A 19,305-nucleotide genomic window follows, 5' to 3' on the forward strand; every position below is an offset into this window, starting at 1 on the left:
TTTGGGGGTAAAATAAATCAATCAATAAATACAAGTGGGCTGTTAATTGAGTTATTTATTTGCCCCAACTTTTTGTTTTAAATAAATAACCCAAAACATTGGGTCAGTCTTTTTTGACCCAATTTGGGTTATTTTTGATCCAACTGTTTTTAGGGTTCTTGTTCATGCAGTGTTCAGCTGGTCTTGGTGAGGAGCATAATTGTAGACATGCTCCATGTACCTTAAAATCATTTCTGTTTGCCTTAACTTAACTCAAGCTCAAGTGACAACATGCTTGATGGCAGGCAGAAGCTTTGCATTTGAGACTTTTTTTTTCTCCATTCAACTTTATGTTTTTGCAGTGTGATTGTAATTTGCTGTACAACTCACCCGGTGTGCATGAAAATGTAGCTGAGGTACCTCCAGGCCTGGGCCCGGAGTTGGGGGTGGTAAGGTAGAGGACTCTTCAGGAATGATGGGCTGGACACCTGCAGAACCAGGCGGTCCAGATGGCATCCATAATAAAAGAAAACGACTACCTACGGCAGTAAATACAGACAGTGGCAATTATTTGACAACCAAACAAATGGCAAACATTGGTCATTATGACTTCTGACAAAGAAAGCTTGACAACTGCCTCAAATGGTTGGTTGGGTATCACACAACTGTAATTACTGTGAATGTCTTGATAGTAGTACAGTACTTTTGAGAACCACTGTTCCAGCATTTCAGTTAATCGTTTCTCATTTCTAACAAGATCATTTACCTCAAGAATGGTGATGGTCAGTATCAGCCATGGCGGGGGCCAGTAGTTGTAGCTGTCAAAGTACCACTTGCGATCCACTTCGCGCGGCAACGTCTCGTAAGCCACGTGTCGGACCAAGCGCTGAGAAAGACCCAGACCGACCTCATCCCGGAGACTGCTGCCTTTTAGGTGCCTGCCTCCCTGCAGGATTGCCCTCCGGAAGCTATTGGAGCGCTTGTTGCTCATCTGGAAACAAGACGCGGTACGGCACGGCGGCCGGCTAGTTAGCACATATACTCCAGCTCACCTGTGATCCTTACTGAGGATAAACGGTATAGAAATTAGATGGATCATGGAACAAATAAATATGAGACAATGAAACATTTATATGGTTTTCACAGTCATTTTACAGTTGGCCCACAACAAAAATAAGTTTATCACCACTACTTCTCAAAGATAAAGGAAGTGGTGTCACTGTTCCAATACTTTTGAAGAAGGGTGTATTCTGTCACTTTCCAAAACCCACTCAATGTATGACTAAAGCCTGATAACAGGGCTTTTCAGAGCACAGGCCACACAGAACATAGAATACCATTATCATCACCTAGCAACCAACAAAAAGCCTTCCCCTCACCGCTGTCTGCCTCCTAGGAGTTCAACTCCAAATAAAAATGTCCCTTTTATTGGGCTGGCCAACTCAGTCTTACACAGTGGAGCCATGCCATTGCGTTCATAGTTCCTCTGTAATTGCTTTTTCTCAATAAAGTACAAATTATAAATATATACACATACATACATACATACATACATATATATATATATATATATATATATGTATATATATATATATATACATATATATATATATATATATATATATGTATATATTTATGTATATATATATATATATATATATATGTGCGTGTGTGTGTGTGCTTCACTGACAGTGAGGCTTTGCAGTGCTACCACCAATGTGCCTTTCAGCTGAACCTGCTGTGCATCTTATAATAATCCCCATGACAACATAATGACTGTTTCCTCACTTCTTTCCTGCAGTCTGCGTCACCTTCCATGATCTCTATCTTATTTCTATTTCATGGCCCATAGGTCAATGCTGCTATTGTTTTGTTTGCGCCCAGTGATTGGAAACTGTTTTTAAGGGTAACGCAACTTAGGACGTATAAATCAAGTAACATTACATTATTTTGAGGGTTAATCTTTGTATTTTGCCGCTGTGATGAATATTGTGGTTTGAAAATAAAACACTAGGTATTAAAAAAAAGTAGTAAAAAGTGAAGAAGAGCACTATTTAATGTGACTTTTAGCATCTGAGGCTGGATCAGTGTTTGGAGAATTTAATAGAAGCCAATTATCTCAGCCTTTATGTCAGGCGAAGAAAAGTGTGGGAAAATGATTAGGAGTTACCATGGCCACTTTCAGACCGCACACCAGGGACAACGCATGCTCGGAGCTGCTTTCACACACACACGAGCTAAAAAAACCATTGCAATACACACTTTACACATTAACACACATCCTAACTCTAAAGCCAACACTAACTTTGTTAACATGCCTATACATGAGGACTCGCCACAATGTCCTCACATTTTGTATGGCTTCACAGAAGAAACAAATACACAGACCGTCCCCTTCGGGGGGGGGGGGGGGGGGGGGGTCCGCTGTGCACCATAGAGGCCATCAATTCTTCATGTGAAGTGACTGTAATTCCTCTCTGTATTGTACACGACACAATGTAAATGATGCTCTTCCCCGATTAGACACTGGCGGAAAGACGGGGAAAAGGAATAATAGGAAATGTTGAAGGGAATAAATGGCTATTCAAGAAGCAATAATCACACATGAGAAGCAAAAGTGGCAAATGCAAACAAGTGAGTTAGCTTGACTGAAGCCTTTGCTACAATATAATGTTTAAAAACTGTTTGTTTTAAAATATTTATTTCAGTACAGGTTTTATTTAAGTTGTGTGCTTCAAAATCAACAGTAGGCTAAATATTGTCAGATCTCTAGAGTCCCCAGAAAAAGCAGACTGATGAGATTTGTGTGAATCCAAATAAAACATTTGCAAACTTTGAAAAACAAGGATCAACATTTTTGCATATTTTCTCACGTTACAGCCCAAACCAGTAATCGAATCATCATTTATGCGTTTTAGGTACTGTTAATTTGAAATACAGTAATTGTCAAAAAATTTTTTTAAGAGATGGACTTTAAGACATGCTTTAAAAAAATCTGATTCAACAATTAGTTTCCAAAACAACTGACCGATTAATTGGTTATTAAAATAATTTTTAGTTGCAACCCTACTTTTTGTTGAGAAAAGTTTGAGAAGCATTGTCCTCGGTCATCCCGGTCTTGCTTTGTGCACTGGGAAAAGAAAGGGACTTTTCCAAATTATTCCCACAAAGCTGGGAGCCTTGAATTGTCCAAAATGTCTTGATGAATACTAAAGGGAACATTAAGGGCCCAATCACCAAAATCAAATGGTGTCTGACTCAATATTTTTATCTATTTCATGTATAAAGCGCTGACTCAACAACGGCACATATTTGCAGATTATGAGACAATGACTTAAATCCCGATTCAGGCCAAGATTTAAGAGAATCCGCTCAATACTTTGCAAGGCATCAAATTCAACTCTTTGGCCAGATGTAATTTAATGACATAGGGGGCTTTCTATTTTCATATATCAGCATTTTATGAACGATTTGGGATGATAGGACTTGGTTTACAGCGGGTACTTACCGCATAGTCCATCACTGTTTGACTGCATTATAAAAGTATTTCTTTTTATAGTTGTGTTAATTTTTTTTATAGCTTTTTAACTTGCAAGTATAGCACTATTAGAAATGCCATTTTGTTTAGAATATTTGGGGGTTTTGGATAATGGATGTCTCTGATTTACAGACTACTTGCGCAACTAAACTGAGCACATCCTCAGCCACCATCTCACCCCCATGTGGAAAAACTGGGGATTTATAAGTGTTTTTGGACAGACGAATGTATTAGAAAAGCAACGTTTCAGTCTGATGATTGACCGAAGCTCAGATAAGCACCTGAGAGCAAAGGAGGCGAGAAAGAAATGAAGGTTAAAAGTGGAAGGGAAAGTGATGAAAAAGACAATGACTGACAGCCATGTTGCTCTCCATTCACGTCATCACACTTCTTCCAGCAGAGAACTCAACACAGAAATCAATCCAACTTTTGGAATATTTGTTATATTAATGCCCGCAGTTTATCTGACCTTGACACACATATAGATCAATATCAATTGTGGCGAATAAACTATGGAGGAAGTCTGAATATGCTGAAGGTCAAACAGCCTTCTGGAACAAATCATGTTGGGCTTGACAGCATATGTAAAAGTATTAGGTGCACTGGACATTTGCTTAAATGGACACTGAACAAGCATCAGTCATTTCAAGGTGAAAGCTAAAAAGTGGGGCAAGGTGTGAAGTAAGAGGGGACATTTATCATCTGTCAGAAACACATTTTAAGTTGGCTTTCTTCCCCAATGTATTTTTGTTATTAGTTTAAGAGTTACATTCTTAACTACTGGCTGATGCACCATCAAGCACATCAAATTATGAAATACAAGAGTTCATAGAGAAGTCGTGACAGTCTCACCAGGTTGACGAAGTCCTGGTAGCAGATTTTCCCATCAGAGTTACCATCGGCGAGGGCCAAGAGGACTTCTAGCTTGTGGGGGTCGAGCTCGGAGCCATGCGTGGCCAACAGGTCGTTGAAGCGCTCAGTACTGATGAAGCCGGAACTGTCCGGGTCATACTGTAGCGGAATGCACGAAGAAAATTATTAACAGGATCTGGGATGTAATCTATTTACATGAAATGTATGAGTAGGGCTTCATTTTGCACAATAACAAATAAGCTCTTTATATACAGGGCAACCATCATCATTAGTGGTGACAATAAAGTATAAATGGATGAAAATGTTTGAGACTTTAAAAATACATTTAAGCATATTTGCCTGCTTAATGTTCTGAACACAACTAATACTGCACACTTTTGAATTGCATAGGAAGCCATGTAGAAAAAGTGCCAGATGGAAAAACAAAATGTAGCGAAGCGCCCTAAACTATAAGTGATATCGTACACGTCAAACTACAACTGGCATCGCTGTCAGTAATTACCAGCGTGTCATTGTTACCCACGATCGGCGTTAGTTAAAAGTGCAAAAAATAAACCAAAGAGAGAAAAGAGTCAGCAGGACAACAGTCAGCAAGATGGAGCTTGGCAAGCAGCCATGTTTTACTCCCGGTGGAGCAACAGAAATAATGAACTTCAATCCAACAACTGACACACTGCCAATATTGCTTTGTGAGTGGTGTACTGGCAGAAATACAGTAGGTATTGATTTTGGACCTGACAAATGTTCACACCTTAAGGGAAGGGTTGTGCCTTTTGAGTACTACTCTTCTTTAAAAACGTTGTGCCTTTATTTGGCAATGAAGGTATTTGCAAAATACCAGGATGACGGATGAGTGCACATATTGGGTCATAACACATTTGCTAGAACAGCTGTTTGCAAAGGGGAGATACAGCAGCATGAAAAAAAAAAGAACAGAAATGTTAAAGGCAACATAACGTGGGTGAAGCGAAAAAGTCTATTCAAAGGATATATATTCTTTACTAAAAGGCTTAAACATGTTTATTGCTGGTGTTGTTACCCTTTTCAACAAAAGATACTATAAGCAACACATGTAGAAAGGCCATATAATAATATTCACTGGCATATATTCTTTATCCCCGATGAGGAACTACTTATATTACTACTGTACTAAGAAACTGTACTGAGAAGCAATGAGAGAGACTGAGCCTCCAGTAAAATACGTTTATGTCTATGTGTCAGTCTTATAGTGTTCCCGGGTGACTTAAGTATACAAACTAATGGATATCACAATTGAGGAAGAACTTGTAACAATTTATTTCTGTAACTGTATGTAATTATAACCTTATTATATGTTTTTGTGCTTTTTATGTATAATAGAATGCTATTTTTGTCATTACAAGCATGTTTGAAAAAAATTTGGTTGCATTTTTAAGGAGCCTGGAACAGATTAACGGCATTCCCATTAATTTCAATTGGGAAAGATGATTTCAGAAACGCGTGCTTTGAGGTACGAGTGTGGCCTTGGAACAAAGCAAACTCGTATCTCGAGGCATCACTGTACCAATCCCACACCCTAGAGCAGGGGTGCTCAAGTTCGGTCCTCGAGAGCCCCTATCCAGCCTGTTTTCCACGTTTCCCTCCTGCCGCACAGCTGAATCTAATGATCAGCTAATCAGCAAGCTTTGCAGAAGCCTGATAACGACGGTGATCATGAATCAGGCGTGTTAGTGGAGAGAAACATTGAAAACAGGCTGGATAGGGGCTCTCGAGGACCGAACTTGAGCACCCCTGCGGCCTAGAGCCTACATAATGTTAAATACTTTTGGTGCTGAAATGGTGATCATGTGCGTAAATACAGAAAGAATGATGAAGACTTTAATACACACGATAAAACTACTACGTAAAAATATATATCATAGGTTATAAGCGAATACAATAATACAATATCTTCCCCACCCACATCAGCAAATATGAACCAGTTCACATTCACAGTTTGTTTTGTGACACCGCCAGGCAGTAAACAGAATGTTGATCTTGTGTGGGAGATGTACATACGACTGTTCCTGTCTAAAATTAAATTAAATATCACTCTTAGCAAGTTCACTTATACCAGACGTGAGGATAACAGTCAAAACATTTAGCATCTGCTGCAGAGGAGGCAGAATGTACGTATTCGCTCCCTGATGAGAGAAAAAAACTAAACTTGCACTGCATCTCTTAACACTCACACAATATTGTCCTCAGGAAAGTACACCAGACACACAGCAATATCTATTCCATCCTAACACACACACACACGCATGCACGCAAACACACACACACACACATAACACTTTATGTAAAAGTGTAAGTCAAGCTTTCGTCCACAAAAAAAAGAACCAACCTTCTGTTGCAGTAAATCAGCCAGTTTCTGCTGCAAGCATTTTCCCATGACGAAGTAAAAACATTTACAGTAAGCAGTGTCACGACGAAGACAATGCATACAGTACGTGTATGTGCGTGCATGCGTGTGTCCTCATTGTCATATTGAGCCATATTGTTTGCGCCAGCCTGCAAAGGGTCATTTCCAACCAGGGCGAAAGGATTACAGTTCAATCCAAGACCCTCACAATACACCTCCCCCATTTCCCTCCCCCCAATACACACACTCATATTCCTTAAAACCATCATTAGACCTTTCCCCACCCAGAGCTGGCATTTGTTTGCCTTGTGGCGCTCCCGTAATCTTCCACAAGGAATATTCTGCAAAGGTACCACACACCCACGTTTAACTCACAAGTTCCACTTTAACATGCACAAAAAAAAAGCATGTTTTGTGTGTAAAAAAAACATCACCACCCAGTACCGAGGTAGGCCAAATGTCAAAAAGTACTCTCGCTTGCTGTCTAATGTGTTTTCATGACTTCAAATTTCCCAGGCAGTTATATAAAATCCAGGTGCTAAACCTCACAACAACAAATAGACTGCATGGTTTATTGTAAAACTTTACAACTGCAATAAACTTTTTAGCTAGCTTACCGGCACAGCAATGTAGCAGAACTAAATTGTCTTTCATGGTCACGCCGCACTTGTGCAGCTACTTGTTGCTTGGCAAAATAAGAAGGGGGGAACAATTCTGTGGGCTCTGATGTCACACACAGGGGCAAGGACAGGAAGACACAGCAAGGGTCAATTAGAAAGTGAGGCTTAAACAAATATTATTGGTCCAAAAATGAACTTTACAGAACAGATGGACATGAATATTGTAGATGCACTAATATAGCCAGTACAATCATGGTTCTCTTTCACAATTACTCTTTATTGTTGCTGTACAATAAAATATGAATTGCCCCACTCACCTGTCAATCATCTGTTATCCTTGTACTTTTCATTATGTCGTTTTAATATTTAGATAGAGGGATTTAGGGGGTTATTAGCTTGTGGCTGCATGAACAGAATTTAATTTAAAAGAGCTTTTAGTTCAGAACTTCAGAGCATTGTAATGTCCTTTGAAACAAAGTTACTGTCTGTGACCTAGCAGCCTTTGAAAACAGTGAGAGGCCAAAGCGCCAGATTAGAACAAGTACACATAAATTAGCACAGGCCGTATATGCAAAACATCGACTACCATAATAAGCATTCATATTGAAAGCGTCTTTGCAGTATGGAGACTGAAACTGCAGTGAGGCGAGGCAGAGGCGTTGGGGGTCTTTCTGTTGGGCCGAGGTTGCAGTGGGATTGCGTGGGTGAAAACAATGCCAAGTATTTTGCATTTATTTCTCATTGTCAAAAACATAAATATTAAGGTTTTGCCTAAAGCCCAAAGAAATGCACAGCCTAATATGAAATATGCAGAAAGGCTACAAAAACAACACAAGAAATGTTAATAATATCTTCGCCTGCGGGTGATTGGCTGAGTCCAAACAAAGAAACATTAAAGCAGCTTGTGAAACTCAAAAAAAAACAATCATGTTCAATAGTTCTAACATATAATGAAAAGTCTCTTTAATACAGAGCCTATTATTGATTCTACACTTGCAGTTATGTTGAAGCTTGAATTTCACGGAAAAGCTCGGTGAAACTCTCTTCCACATCTACCCCTTGTAAAATGTACTCTCTTTTTTTAACTGTATTATTAAAGTTAATCGGTGGCACTAAATGGTGGGATTCCAGTTGACAAACGTCCACGGCAGTTACTAATGAAACAAAATGGAAGCCCTGAAGCCTTTGACCAGATCAGACAGGATGCATGCTGGGAGCTCTGCAGGACCCAGCTTACACAGTGCATGGCAGTGATGGGTATGATTCACTGTCGCAATGCATCTCCTGTCTCATCTACGTGCTAACTAGCTCCAGGTGCAAACACTGCGCAAAGGATGACATCCATTTTGCTCGTGTGACATGACAAGCGTGACGGGTATAGCATAAAAATAAAACAGCGGCCTGCAGGAGTCGAAATGCCGCGTGTTTGAATAGTAACATCCCCTGCAGGCTGATGCGGAATGGCAGGCATGACTGTGGATAATCACCGTGGCAACTGCCGTGACGAGACCCAGCGAGTGTGATGGCGTTGCCAATATACAGGGTTTGTCAAAAGTTGGTTGGAACGCTTTAAATTAGTGTATTGATATTTTTTTTTTTTTTACAAGTACTGTGAAAAATGGCAAATAATTTGAGTCAAGAACAAAGAAAGTAGATTTCAAAGCAGTAATGGACAGGTACCAGAGTAAGGAAGGCAGAAAATTTAAACAAAAAAAGAGAATAGTTTAAAATGAAAACTACAAGGAAGGAGGGAAGAGAAATTAAGGTAAGATGTTGGAAAGGAAAAAAGAAGAGGTATGAGGTGGAAGGCAGAAGGTAAAGTTGGTATGTGAATGAGGGAGGTCTGTAAGGAGGAAAAAAGCAGATCTGATGTGGAAGTATGAAGGGAAGTAGCATGGAATGAATGAAGTCAGGAAGGGAGAAGAAATAAAAGCAGATCTGAGGAATGGAAGGTCTGAAGGATGGCAGAAAGGAAGGCAGAAATGATGGAAGGGAAAAGCAGATCAGAAGTGGAGGCATGATGGTCAGGAAGCAAGAAAGGTAGGAGGAAATGAAGGATTTTTGGAGGAAAAAACAGGTCTGAGGTGGAAGGAAGGAGGGACAGAAGAATGGCAGAAAGGAAGGCAGATGAGATAGAAAGAAAAAAAACTGATCTGAAGTGGAGGTAAGATGGTAAGAAAAGCAGGAAAGAAGGTAGGAGGAATTGAAGGAGGTCAGAAAAGAAAGATAAAAAGCAGATCTGAGGTGGAAGGAAGGATGGACAGAAAGACGGCAGAAAGGAAGGCAGAAGGGAATAGAGGGAAAGACGAAAACAGGTCTAACATGAAAAGGGAGGTAAAGAAAGAAGGCAGAAAGGAAAGTAGGAGGGAGTTAAAGAGGTTAGGAAGCAAGAGTGATTACAAACAGGTGTGATGGAAGGCAGCCAAATAGTTTTAGCGAAGGAAGGAAAGCTGTCAGGATGCAGAAATAAATACGCAGGTCTAAGGAAAAGGAAGGATGGATGGACAAAGAACAGAAGAAGATCAGGAAGGAAACGATGGCCGGGTGTGAGGGAGAGAGGCTTGAATGGAGGGCTGGAAGGAGAAAAAAAAGCAACAAAGAAAGGATGGAAATAATGCAAGAATAAAAAGCGACACTTAAGAGAAGGAAAGGAGGAGGTGAGGAGGGAAGAAAGCGTAGGAGAGGCCGGCTAGTTTCCTTTACTAATTGCACCTCGGGAGAGTGGCTAACAGGTACAATGGACACACATTGGCCTTCTCATGTTAATCAGCACCTTCACGCTGGGGTGGGGTCATGCCCAATGTGACACTCTTCAAGCCGCTATTTCTGTCTCTCGCACGCACACACACACAGAGACACACCCCTTTGTCGCCGTAACTGTCACAGCTGAGAGAGTACATGATCAGCGCCGTCGGCCGTCGTAAGCCAAGGGACAGCGTGTGGGTCTGGGGGCTTATCGTCAGGCCCGCCGGCAGACTTGGCCTCATTTAGCGGACTAGTTCAAGTTGAATGGAGTCGACAGCTTGTCAGCGGGCGGCGATCTGAATGGCAGGGGCGGGCGGAGGGTATTCAGTCTTTCTGAAGGGCGTCTGACATTGGCAAAAAGGAACATGGTTGAGTGTGTGAGGCCACCTGATGTCTTGGATGCGCGAGCGGTGATGGATGGGAGCTGGTTTGCGATACAGGCATGGCCAAAGCCACCTGTTACTACTCTCATTTGTTTCATCTAGAGATACACTTAAGTGTATATGTGAGAGGACAGACAGATGTTTACATTATATGTACATGAATGGACTGACAAATGTTTATTTTATAAGTGTGGATAGAGACTGATGTTTGCATTATGTGCATGTGAATGGACTGGTGGATGTTTACATTTTCTATACAGGTAAAATGAAACAAGTGACTGTGTGTGTGGATGGACTGACCAAGATTATAATAGTTTGGGAATTTTTTATTATATTGTAGTTAGTTTTCATTTCATTTAGAATTTTAGTTTTTGTTTTTTTAGCATGTTTTAACTAGTTTTCAGAGCGGGTTTGTTCGTCTTTATTAGTTATTTTTTGTATGCTTTGTTTTAGTTTAGTTTTCATTAAATTTCATATTAGTTTTGTTGTGTGCAAGATTTTTTTGAAAACACGTTTAGTAAGTATCTGAAAATTCACAAAATTATTATTATTATTATTTTGAGGAAAAAAGGTGAGCCGTGACGGTCGTTACCTGAGCCCTTAGATACGGTGATATCATTTTCAGTCGACAGCAAGTGGGCGGTACAGGGCAAAATGGCCGCCACGTATGACGGATAAGAACAGGTGGGTTTTTGCTGCTTAATTCAGGTTCCACAAACATATTAGTCAGAATACCGTGTTCAGACTAGTGAAGGTAAATTAAACATATGATTGGAATGTTGTTGTTTGTATGTAAATAAGCATCATGATTTTTAAGTTATTTACAGAAGATCACATAATTGATTTCTGCTTTGGTCCAGTAGCTGCACCACTAGATAGCAGCGGCTAACTGCTAATGCTACGTGCGGAGGCTATACAGACTCCGCTCACATTTTCATGCTTTCCACATCATTACTTGTGTGGTTGTACTTCTTCAGATTTTGTTTGTTGTGTGTCCAGTTTTTTAGGGCACAGCTGCTAACTAACATACCTTGCACATTGGCTTAATTTGCTGCATGTCACTTTTCAAATACCGCATCATCTTTGGAGGACAACGGCAAGTCGTGGCTTACATCTATTTTGTTGGCCTCAGCTGCATACGTGCAGCTAAAGCGAACTGCACGTTTGGACATTTTTTGCTCGTTATTAACGATTCTCGTAAGTCAAGGTACCCCGATGCTACACTCTTAAACACACCATCTTGTTTGGCTCACCAATTTTGTTGAGAAGTACAGTGGATTTAAAAGGTCAAAAAAGTAGTACTTTGGAAGCGTATCATTGGAAAAGTTGAAAATGTGGTTTCCTCCATTTAAATGGCCTCGAATGACATTTACAGTGTCACAGTGGACTTTTCCTTGCAATAGCTGAGTGAGTAGATTTAGATGATACAATTCTGAGACTCAGGTCAGATGAGAATTGAAGTACACACGTTACTTAGTTCACCAAATGGAATCGGATAAGCTGACCTCTTCCACAGTGTGAGTCTAACCTGACAGCTCCTGGTTCGAGCCGGCACTGCTGCCAACTCGCTAGCTGGTGGATTGTTTCATTGTTCTCCGACAGAGGGAGGATTCAGAGTAATCCCGACAAAAGAAGTATTGTTTAGCCGAGAAGGTCAAGATGCAGGAATGCTGCACGGAGCGAAATTGCTATTCCGATTCGGTCCTCGAAAGACAACGGCAGGAGGAATGTGACAAGCAGCTGTGACTTCACATCTTTAATTACCCAGACATCACCTCTCCCATTGCGGAAAACCCCTCAAGAAAAGGTCAAGCCAAGCGCTTGGACTCATACACAGAGCTGCTCGCCATTCACATCACGATCAATCCCCTTCAGCCAGTGCTCTGACCGCGCACACGTCACATGACTAATGCCTTTGTGAGACTTTTAATAGCTCCCAAATGTCACAGCCGTGCCGGTTAATGACGCTATTAAAACAGAGGATGCAGAGGTGAAGGCAGAAGCCTCAGACACATGTAAATAGAGCTGTAGCAAAACAGACACACAATGAATTAAAGCAGGATTTACAAGGCAGATATGATGATTTCCATCACGTTTGTCGACATTAGACTATCCATCCTATAACACTACTACGGTCAGGTTCACGGCAGGAATCTCATAGCTGCAATAAAGCTGGCCACACTTCCAATAGAAATCCGGACGTCACGTGACTATTTCTCTGAACACGCCCCCCTGTGGCAGTAAAGTAGCGGCGCAGCGTTAATGGACTACAATGGCAAGGAGGGCTAAAACTAGTGTTTATCCGTCAACTTTCCGCCCAAGAACATTAACAGTCACTTTGATGAAAAGGACTTGATATGCATGCGCGAGGTGGACAGATTGGATTGCCGATGAAGTGTCACAAGTGCTTTGTTTTTGTTTTTAACTCAGCGACGCTGCTACGTGGAATTACCCCCGCTCTTGTACAACCTGAATTTATTTCCATTTTATGTGTGGTCAAAATGCCATTGAAGTTAGTTATTTAGTTACATTAGCAACTTAGCAGGTGCTAATTGGGCCAGGGCCGCCATCATTTATGCCGTAAAAAGTCTTCTTTATGGTGTTGGTCAGTTATTAAATGCTGCCAAAAGCCCATTTTGGGACACGTGACGTCAATGTCCAGATCTCTATGGCGCTACATTGGAATATTCCACTCATATTCATGTTGATGCAGTATTTTAACGAACAACTTGCTCTCACAGTACTTAGCAAAGGTTTTAGTATTTTATTACTGATTTTGGAACAAGTCATGCTCACGTCCAAAAATGTGTTTCCTTTTACATACAGCTATGGTCTCTTTGTGACATCGGCATCTACACATTGGCCTTTGCAGGGTATCTGTGAGTTAAAGGAAGCAAAATTAAATTTGATTTAAATGGCTTTTTTATATGGACAAAGGAATAGAGGTAACTGAGTGTGCCTCGTTATGCCTCCGGCGTACCTAAAACAACCTCAAAATGTCATGTCGACCCCTGATGTAATAGTGTCATTTCCACGTTCATTGGCATCACGGAAGCACGAAACTGGAAGAAACTTTTTGAAAGTTTCAAAATGATTCTAGGGTTGTCTTAGCGAATCAGCTGAAGTTGGACTCATTCTGTCTGCATGGATGAATAACATAATTAAGCCTGGTTTAATTCAAGTGCACTTACTACATTCCTTACACTGTTGTATTACCATAGAAAGTTATACAGAAGACTGATTGGCAGCATCTCCGCTGCTTTGTTTTCTAATCCATATGAATATTCAAACCGTAATAATAATAATTCACTCTGACAGATAAATATTTTTGACATGAGAGCGGTGTTTCATGGTGACTTGTAGAGATGACTGACAGTGTCTCTCTCAGGATTTTCAGGAAATCCGCCAATCGGAGAGAGTCACCTGTCTCCTTTGACAGATTAGAGCTGAGCACATACATGCGCTACAGACACACACTCACCCACGCAAGCCTTCTGAGGCCATCACATAAATGCACCGTTTCCTCGTTTAATGGTCTGTAACCAAGCAACCGCCATGCCCTAAGCGGGCATATGTGCACCTATACACTTGACACATATGGTACTTGTATATGTGTGGTAGGTTGGATGTCAGACACTGAGGTATTATTTAAAATCCCCACTCTCTTATGCACGGAAACTCGCATGCATTAAGAATCAAGTGAGTTTTCACGAGTGTCTGAAAAATCCTGATTTAAGCTGATGTCATTCACACCACAGTGCCGTCTGTTCATTTTCCTGGCATTAATAGTGCTTCACGCTCTTGTGACTGAATGAGAAAGTGCTCATTAAAATGCTTTTTGTAGAAGTAACTAATCCCATGTGATAGCAACAGCCACTGGATACAGTGCAAGGGTTAGATCGGCGGACATGAACTTATTCAACTCACCATTCGGAAGCTTAAAAACACTTTCAGGTGGGAGTCAGTCACATATCGCTGGCGTCGACAGAAACTTTGTAGCTCTGAAGTAGCTACGTTTCAGGAGACCTCAAAAATGGGATATTAACATTGCGTCATCAAATAGAGTAAGTCATTTTCAACACTTTATGTTGGTCAAAAATTTGTAAAAAAAAAAAATGAAAAAAGAAAATAACAACCACAACCTGTATTTTTTTTTTGAAAAAATCTGAAATTGATCAAATTGTGACTTTGGATGCCAGCAATGTAGAAGTTATAAGTAGATCTCAAGTCTGAACATTCTAAGTTTCAAGCAAGTACCAAGTTACTATGGCAAAAATCAAACAAATAAAATTGAGTCCCTAATAAATTTGAAGCATGTCAAGCCATTATTTGGGTTAAGAAAGTCATTAAGTCATGGCTGTCCCAACAGATTCCCAATCATATACATTTGTAATCGTTCCTAAACAAGTCTGTATAGTGTAGAAAGAGAACAACAATGGCAAACGGTAAGAGAAGTTGTTTGTTTGTTTTTTTAATTAAGAAATACAAATCTCAAAAGTTTAGGGACATTTGATTTATTGTATTTTTCTCATTGCATAGTTTTTCAATTCATATAAATAAAATGTGAAATATTACCAGTGTAAAAAGCTCATCCTTATTTGGTCAACAACAATAACAAAACATGTTATGAATCTTAAATCATTCCTTTAAAAACATGGCCTGACAAGCACTTGATCTCTCACCCATGGTAAAGGAATCGGTGGTTCTTATTTTGCTCTAATAACCGGATAGTTCAAGGGTTCATATTACTCCGAAAAATATATACAAATGAAGGCCTCACTCCTAATAAACTGCCATCTTAAGTAAATCCCTTTTCACACTGCACTCACTCCGTGTGAAATAGTCACATGGCAAAGCGAATTACCATTTGTCAGCATGCCTATATTTGAAAGTGCTGACATAGTAACCTACAAGGAAGTAAAAACGGAGATTTTGCCGCAGATTAGATTGCACTTCGGCAAGATGTATATGTCAGCCCTGACTTTTCTCATTTTAGGAAGGAGGACACGAGCGGCAGAGAAAAACTAACTGCTCTGCAGGAACTTGGACAGTTCAATCATGTCGTAACTTACTAATAAGTCTGGCAAAAATAATGAAATCACTCAGCCAGCTCCTCTCCAATTTGATGCACCTGTGACACGTCATGATGCCGCCGCTTTCAAATGAAGAAGTCCTCTTGCTCATCTGTGCTGCCCATCAGCGCTCCATTCTGTGATCTCCGCCCCTCACCACATACACAATGAATGGGTTGCGGGAATACGGTTAAAAACATAGGGATGAAAGGAGGAGGCGTGAGAGCAAAGAGTGGAGCCCCTTGTGTCTGGAGTAGTGAAATGGGGGTCGCAGCCCAACTGAGCTGAGCGCCTCTCAGCAGGCACTTCAGCATGTGTTCATATAAACACTTAACCTCCTGCTGCTGCTTGGTAAAGCGTTCATGCTCGACAGACGTCTTGTATACGAACGTGACATCAACAAGACGCACAAACCTCCCTGGAGGGACAGGCCAAGCTTTGCAATAAAAGTCACTCTCATTGACACGGAGATCGTAAAAGTAGCGCCATAAGGCACACATGCACAAACAAAACACTGATGGACTAGCCGTGTCAGTCAGGCAAAGGGCACGCTCAGGTCAGCATGAAGACTACGTCGACCCGTAGTGCAAAACCTCCCACTTACAACGAGTTGAGAGCCCTTCATTACCGTCAGGCCAAACCTTCCATCAAGCGCTCCGGCTCGCATTATTCCATAAGAAGAAGAGGAACAAAAAGAGGAGAGAAACATTTGTTTAACGAGCTGTTCGCTTGCTGTCGTCCTCTCCCATTCACTCGCTTCTTCTCCTCCAGGCCTGCCCTGAGGTCAACACCCCCCCCCCCCTTTCTTCAAAACCCAGGCCCAATGACGGCAGCAGCTCCATTCAGGGTAGATTTATGATCTCTACTGGCTGGCAAATGGACCTACGACTGTCTGCTCCCCCTTCAATTTCTCCAAATGTGGAGGAGAAAAGAAAATGGTAAGAAGGGGTCATGTTAAGGGGTAGCAAGCGGAGTTGTCGGGAACATTTTCAAGGGTGCCTTCAGGGTTGACCTGCCTGTCAATCCCCAATAAAAAGACCTCCGCTACCTGGAGGGATGAATGGACTATTCACTTGCTGTGTTGTTTCCGTGAAATGTTTCTTCAAACGGATCTTTAGATTGACGACCATCGGGCAGGCCACAGATCCTCCAAGTGGTGAGAACCTCACAACCCTCTTCACATAATCCAGGGAGGTCAACAGTCCATGTGCGACCTAATGTCCTTTTTTTGGGACACTAGGGGAAAAGTCTAGAGAAATTTCAGAAAGTAGTGGTTCACAGTGGTAGTACTACTACTACTACTACTATTGCCGAGGAGGACTTACTCTGTCAGATTTTTTTGGGCCATAATTATCGGTGGCTGCTATTGACAGCATCCACAAGTATCCAAGATTTTAAAATAAGGCTGGTATAGGCTTAATATTCCTATGTTCCACTACTTTGGATAACAAACTGGTTGAAACTGAATTCAAACATTTTGTAATGATCAATTAAAAACTTGGCTCATCAGGTCAAATCCATCACAGAATTGATACTGCATGACTTTTAGTGGCAAGATTTCCAACAACACTTAGATAAGGAGGAACAATAACATTCCAAAAGCAGTTATACTGTATACTCTACTACAGTGTGGGTCCCTCCATATCACTGTCAGCAACTTCAGCACTTTGGCACTGCTGTCAGATTTTGGCAGCCATGTCCTGTAAGATGATACAGGAACGGAAAACAAAAGGTCGGGCCGTTATGACTAAGCACAGTCGCTCACCTTGGACAAACTGAGGCTACAGCGTGCAATAACAACATAAGTAACTGCAGAGCAAACAGCAAGCTTTACCGCAGCAGTTCATCAACGCTATTGTGATTTATGTCGTCTAATAGGGCTAAATGTTGAACTTGGAAATGCTGAGACTGTCGGTCGAGACCTCTGTGAATGTTGATTAATTCTCATTGAACGTTAGGTCAAATATATGTACCGCGGTTACTTGAACCCATTGGCTTGTAATAACAAATGATTGGCAGCTGTGGCTTACCTGTCTTCATCATATTCATGATACTCTATATTTTATATAGCAAGGATTTTTGTTATAGTTTAGCACAGAGGTCACACTCGAAAAACAGCTGGGTCAAAAAAGAATTAATTAATTGGGTCAAAAGGAGACTGACCCAACTTTTTCAAACAACACACAAAACAACCCGTACAATTGGGTTGCTTTGTGGGTTATTAATTAAATTTGACCCAACTTTTTGGGTTAAATAACTCAAAAAGTTGGGTTGATTCATTTTTGACCCAAATAAATTGGGTTATTCAATTAACCCCAAAAGTTGGGTTTATTTAATAACCCACAAAGCAACCCACATTTTTGACCCAACTTTTTGGGTTAAATAAATAAAAAAGTTCGGTTGGTTCTTCTTTTTTTTTTATACCCAATTCAATTGGGTTATTCAAATGAAAACCCCACAAAACAACCCCAAACAATTGGGTTGTTTTGTAGATTAATAATTTAATTTCATTCAACTTTTTTGGGTTAAATAACTTAAAAAGTTAGGTTGGGTTATAGAACCATTTTGGGATATTTTATTTTTTAACAGTTTTTTGAGTGCACCAACATGGCAGCAGACCCCACGAGGAGCCCATGGCGTGCTCTAAAAATACTGTACCAGTGATGAGATATTGTGATTTCCTAGAAATGTTGTACTAGTGATTATTTGAAAATGTAAACACTTGCAATGATTTATAGAAAAAAAGAGTTGCATATTGATATTTATCTGTTTCCTACCTTGTTAAATCATAAATATTGTGAGACATCTTCACAAACACTGCTACCCAAATGTTTGGACAAACTTTCTTGTGCTCTGGAACTGAGAATTGGTCTTCGGAAGACTAATTTCCTGTGTTTAATGAATTTCCATAATCTCTATGTTTCATTTCCACTTCTTCACAACTGAAAATAATCAGTATGGTATTCTAATTTATTAAGATGCATTTGCATTGTTTTATTGCAGAATAAAAAACATTTCAAGTTGTGAAACTGCAATCTAGTGATTCTCATCACTATAAGTGGCATATCATTGCTCCCAAAATTAAATCAGGCATTCGAGGTCAATCTTTTTGCATATCATAAAAACCTATTTTCCTATTCTAATTAGTCACAGTGAATTAATTTCAAAAACAAAAAGTGCCATTCTTGGGGCCTTCAAATATCGAAAGTGGGACGTGTGCGTGTAAGCCACTTGTGTGCTCCATCTGAGCAATGCATAGAGGAATGTGACAAAGGATTTGTTGACACAAGATATCATGGCTCTATAACAGAGCCAAAACTCCTCTGCCAAAAGAAACAAGGCGACATTGTGCAAAGAAACAAGGCCTGCACACAAAACATTAACAGCCAATCGCAAAAATACAATCACATTGCCACATGTTCATTTGATTGCGGATTATGTCGGTTATCAGTAATATCCATCATTTAAAGGAATTATATGTGTCCCATATTATGTTAACATAACGTCTTTTATGATTCTTAATGACATTTGCTGGAAGGCAACTTCATGGACAGATGAGCGCGACACAAAGCAATCAGAAAAGCCAACAAACGTTTTTGAGAGCGTATCTGGCATCATAAATCTAACAAAGAGGTGCAAATGCGGCGGGTCCTGGTTGCTGTCTGCTTTTGTTTGAGGTGATCGTCAGTGTGCCATCTGCCTGGCTAGACTA

At 40.5% G+C, this 19,305-nt stretch overlaps 1 protein-coding gene across 2 annotated transcripts in view; it reads right to left on the bottom strand.

The window, feature by feature from the left end:
* rhbdl3 (rhomboid, veinlet-like 3 (Drosophila)) overlaps positions 1 to 19,305 on the bottom strand; it is a 39,516-nt gene that overhangs the window by 8,322 nt on the left and 11,889 nt on the right. For both annotated transcript variants that reach the window (XM_086083737.1, XM_086083736.1), the window contains exons 4-6: positions 4,370 to 4,528; positions 746 to 970; positions 370 to 518 (exon numbers count right to left, since the gene is read on the bottom strand). In XM_086083737.1, coding sequence (XP_085939863.1) covers positions 370 to 518; positions 746 to 970; positions 4,370 to 4,528 — 533 coding nt within the window. The remainder of the gene's footprint in view (positions 1 to 369; positions 519 to 745; positions 971 to 4,369; positions 4,529 to 19,305) is intronic.

Source organism: Leptonotus elevatus, chromosome 8, assembly GCF_054856555.1.
Source record: "Leptonotus elevatus isolate MCC_2025b chromosome 8, RoL_Lele_1.0, whole genome shotgun sequence".
Classification (NCBI taxonomy): Eukaryota; Metazoa; Chordata; class Actinopteri; order Syngnathiformes; family Syngnathidae; genus Leptonotus; species Leptonotus elevatus.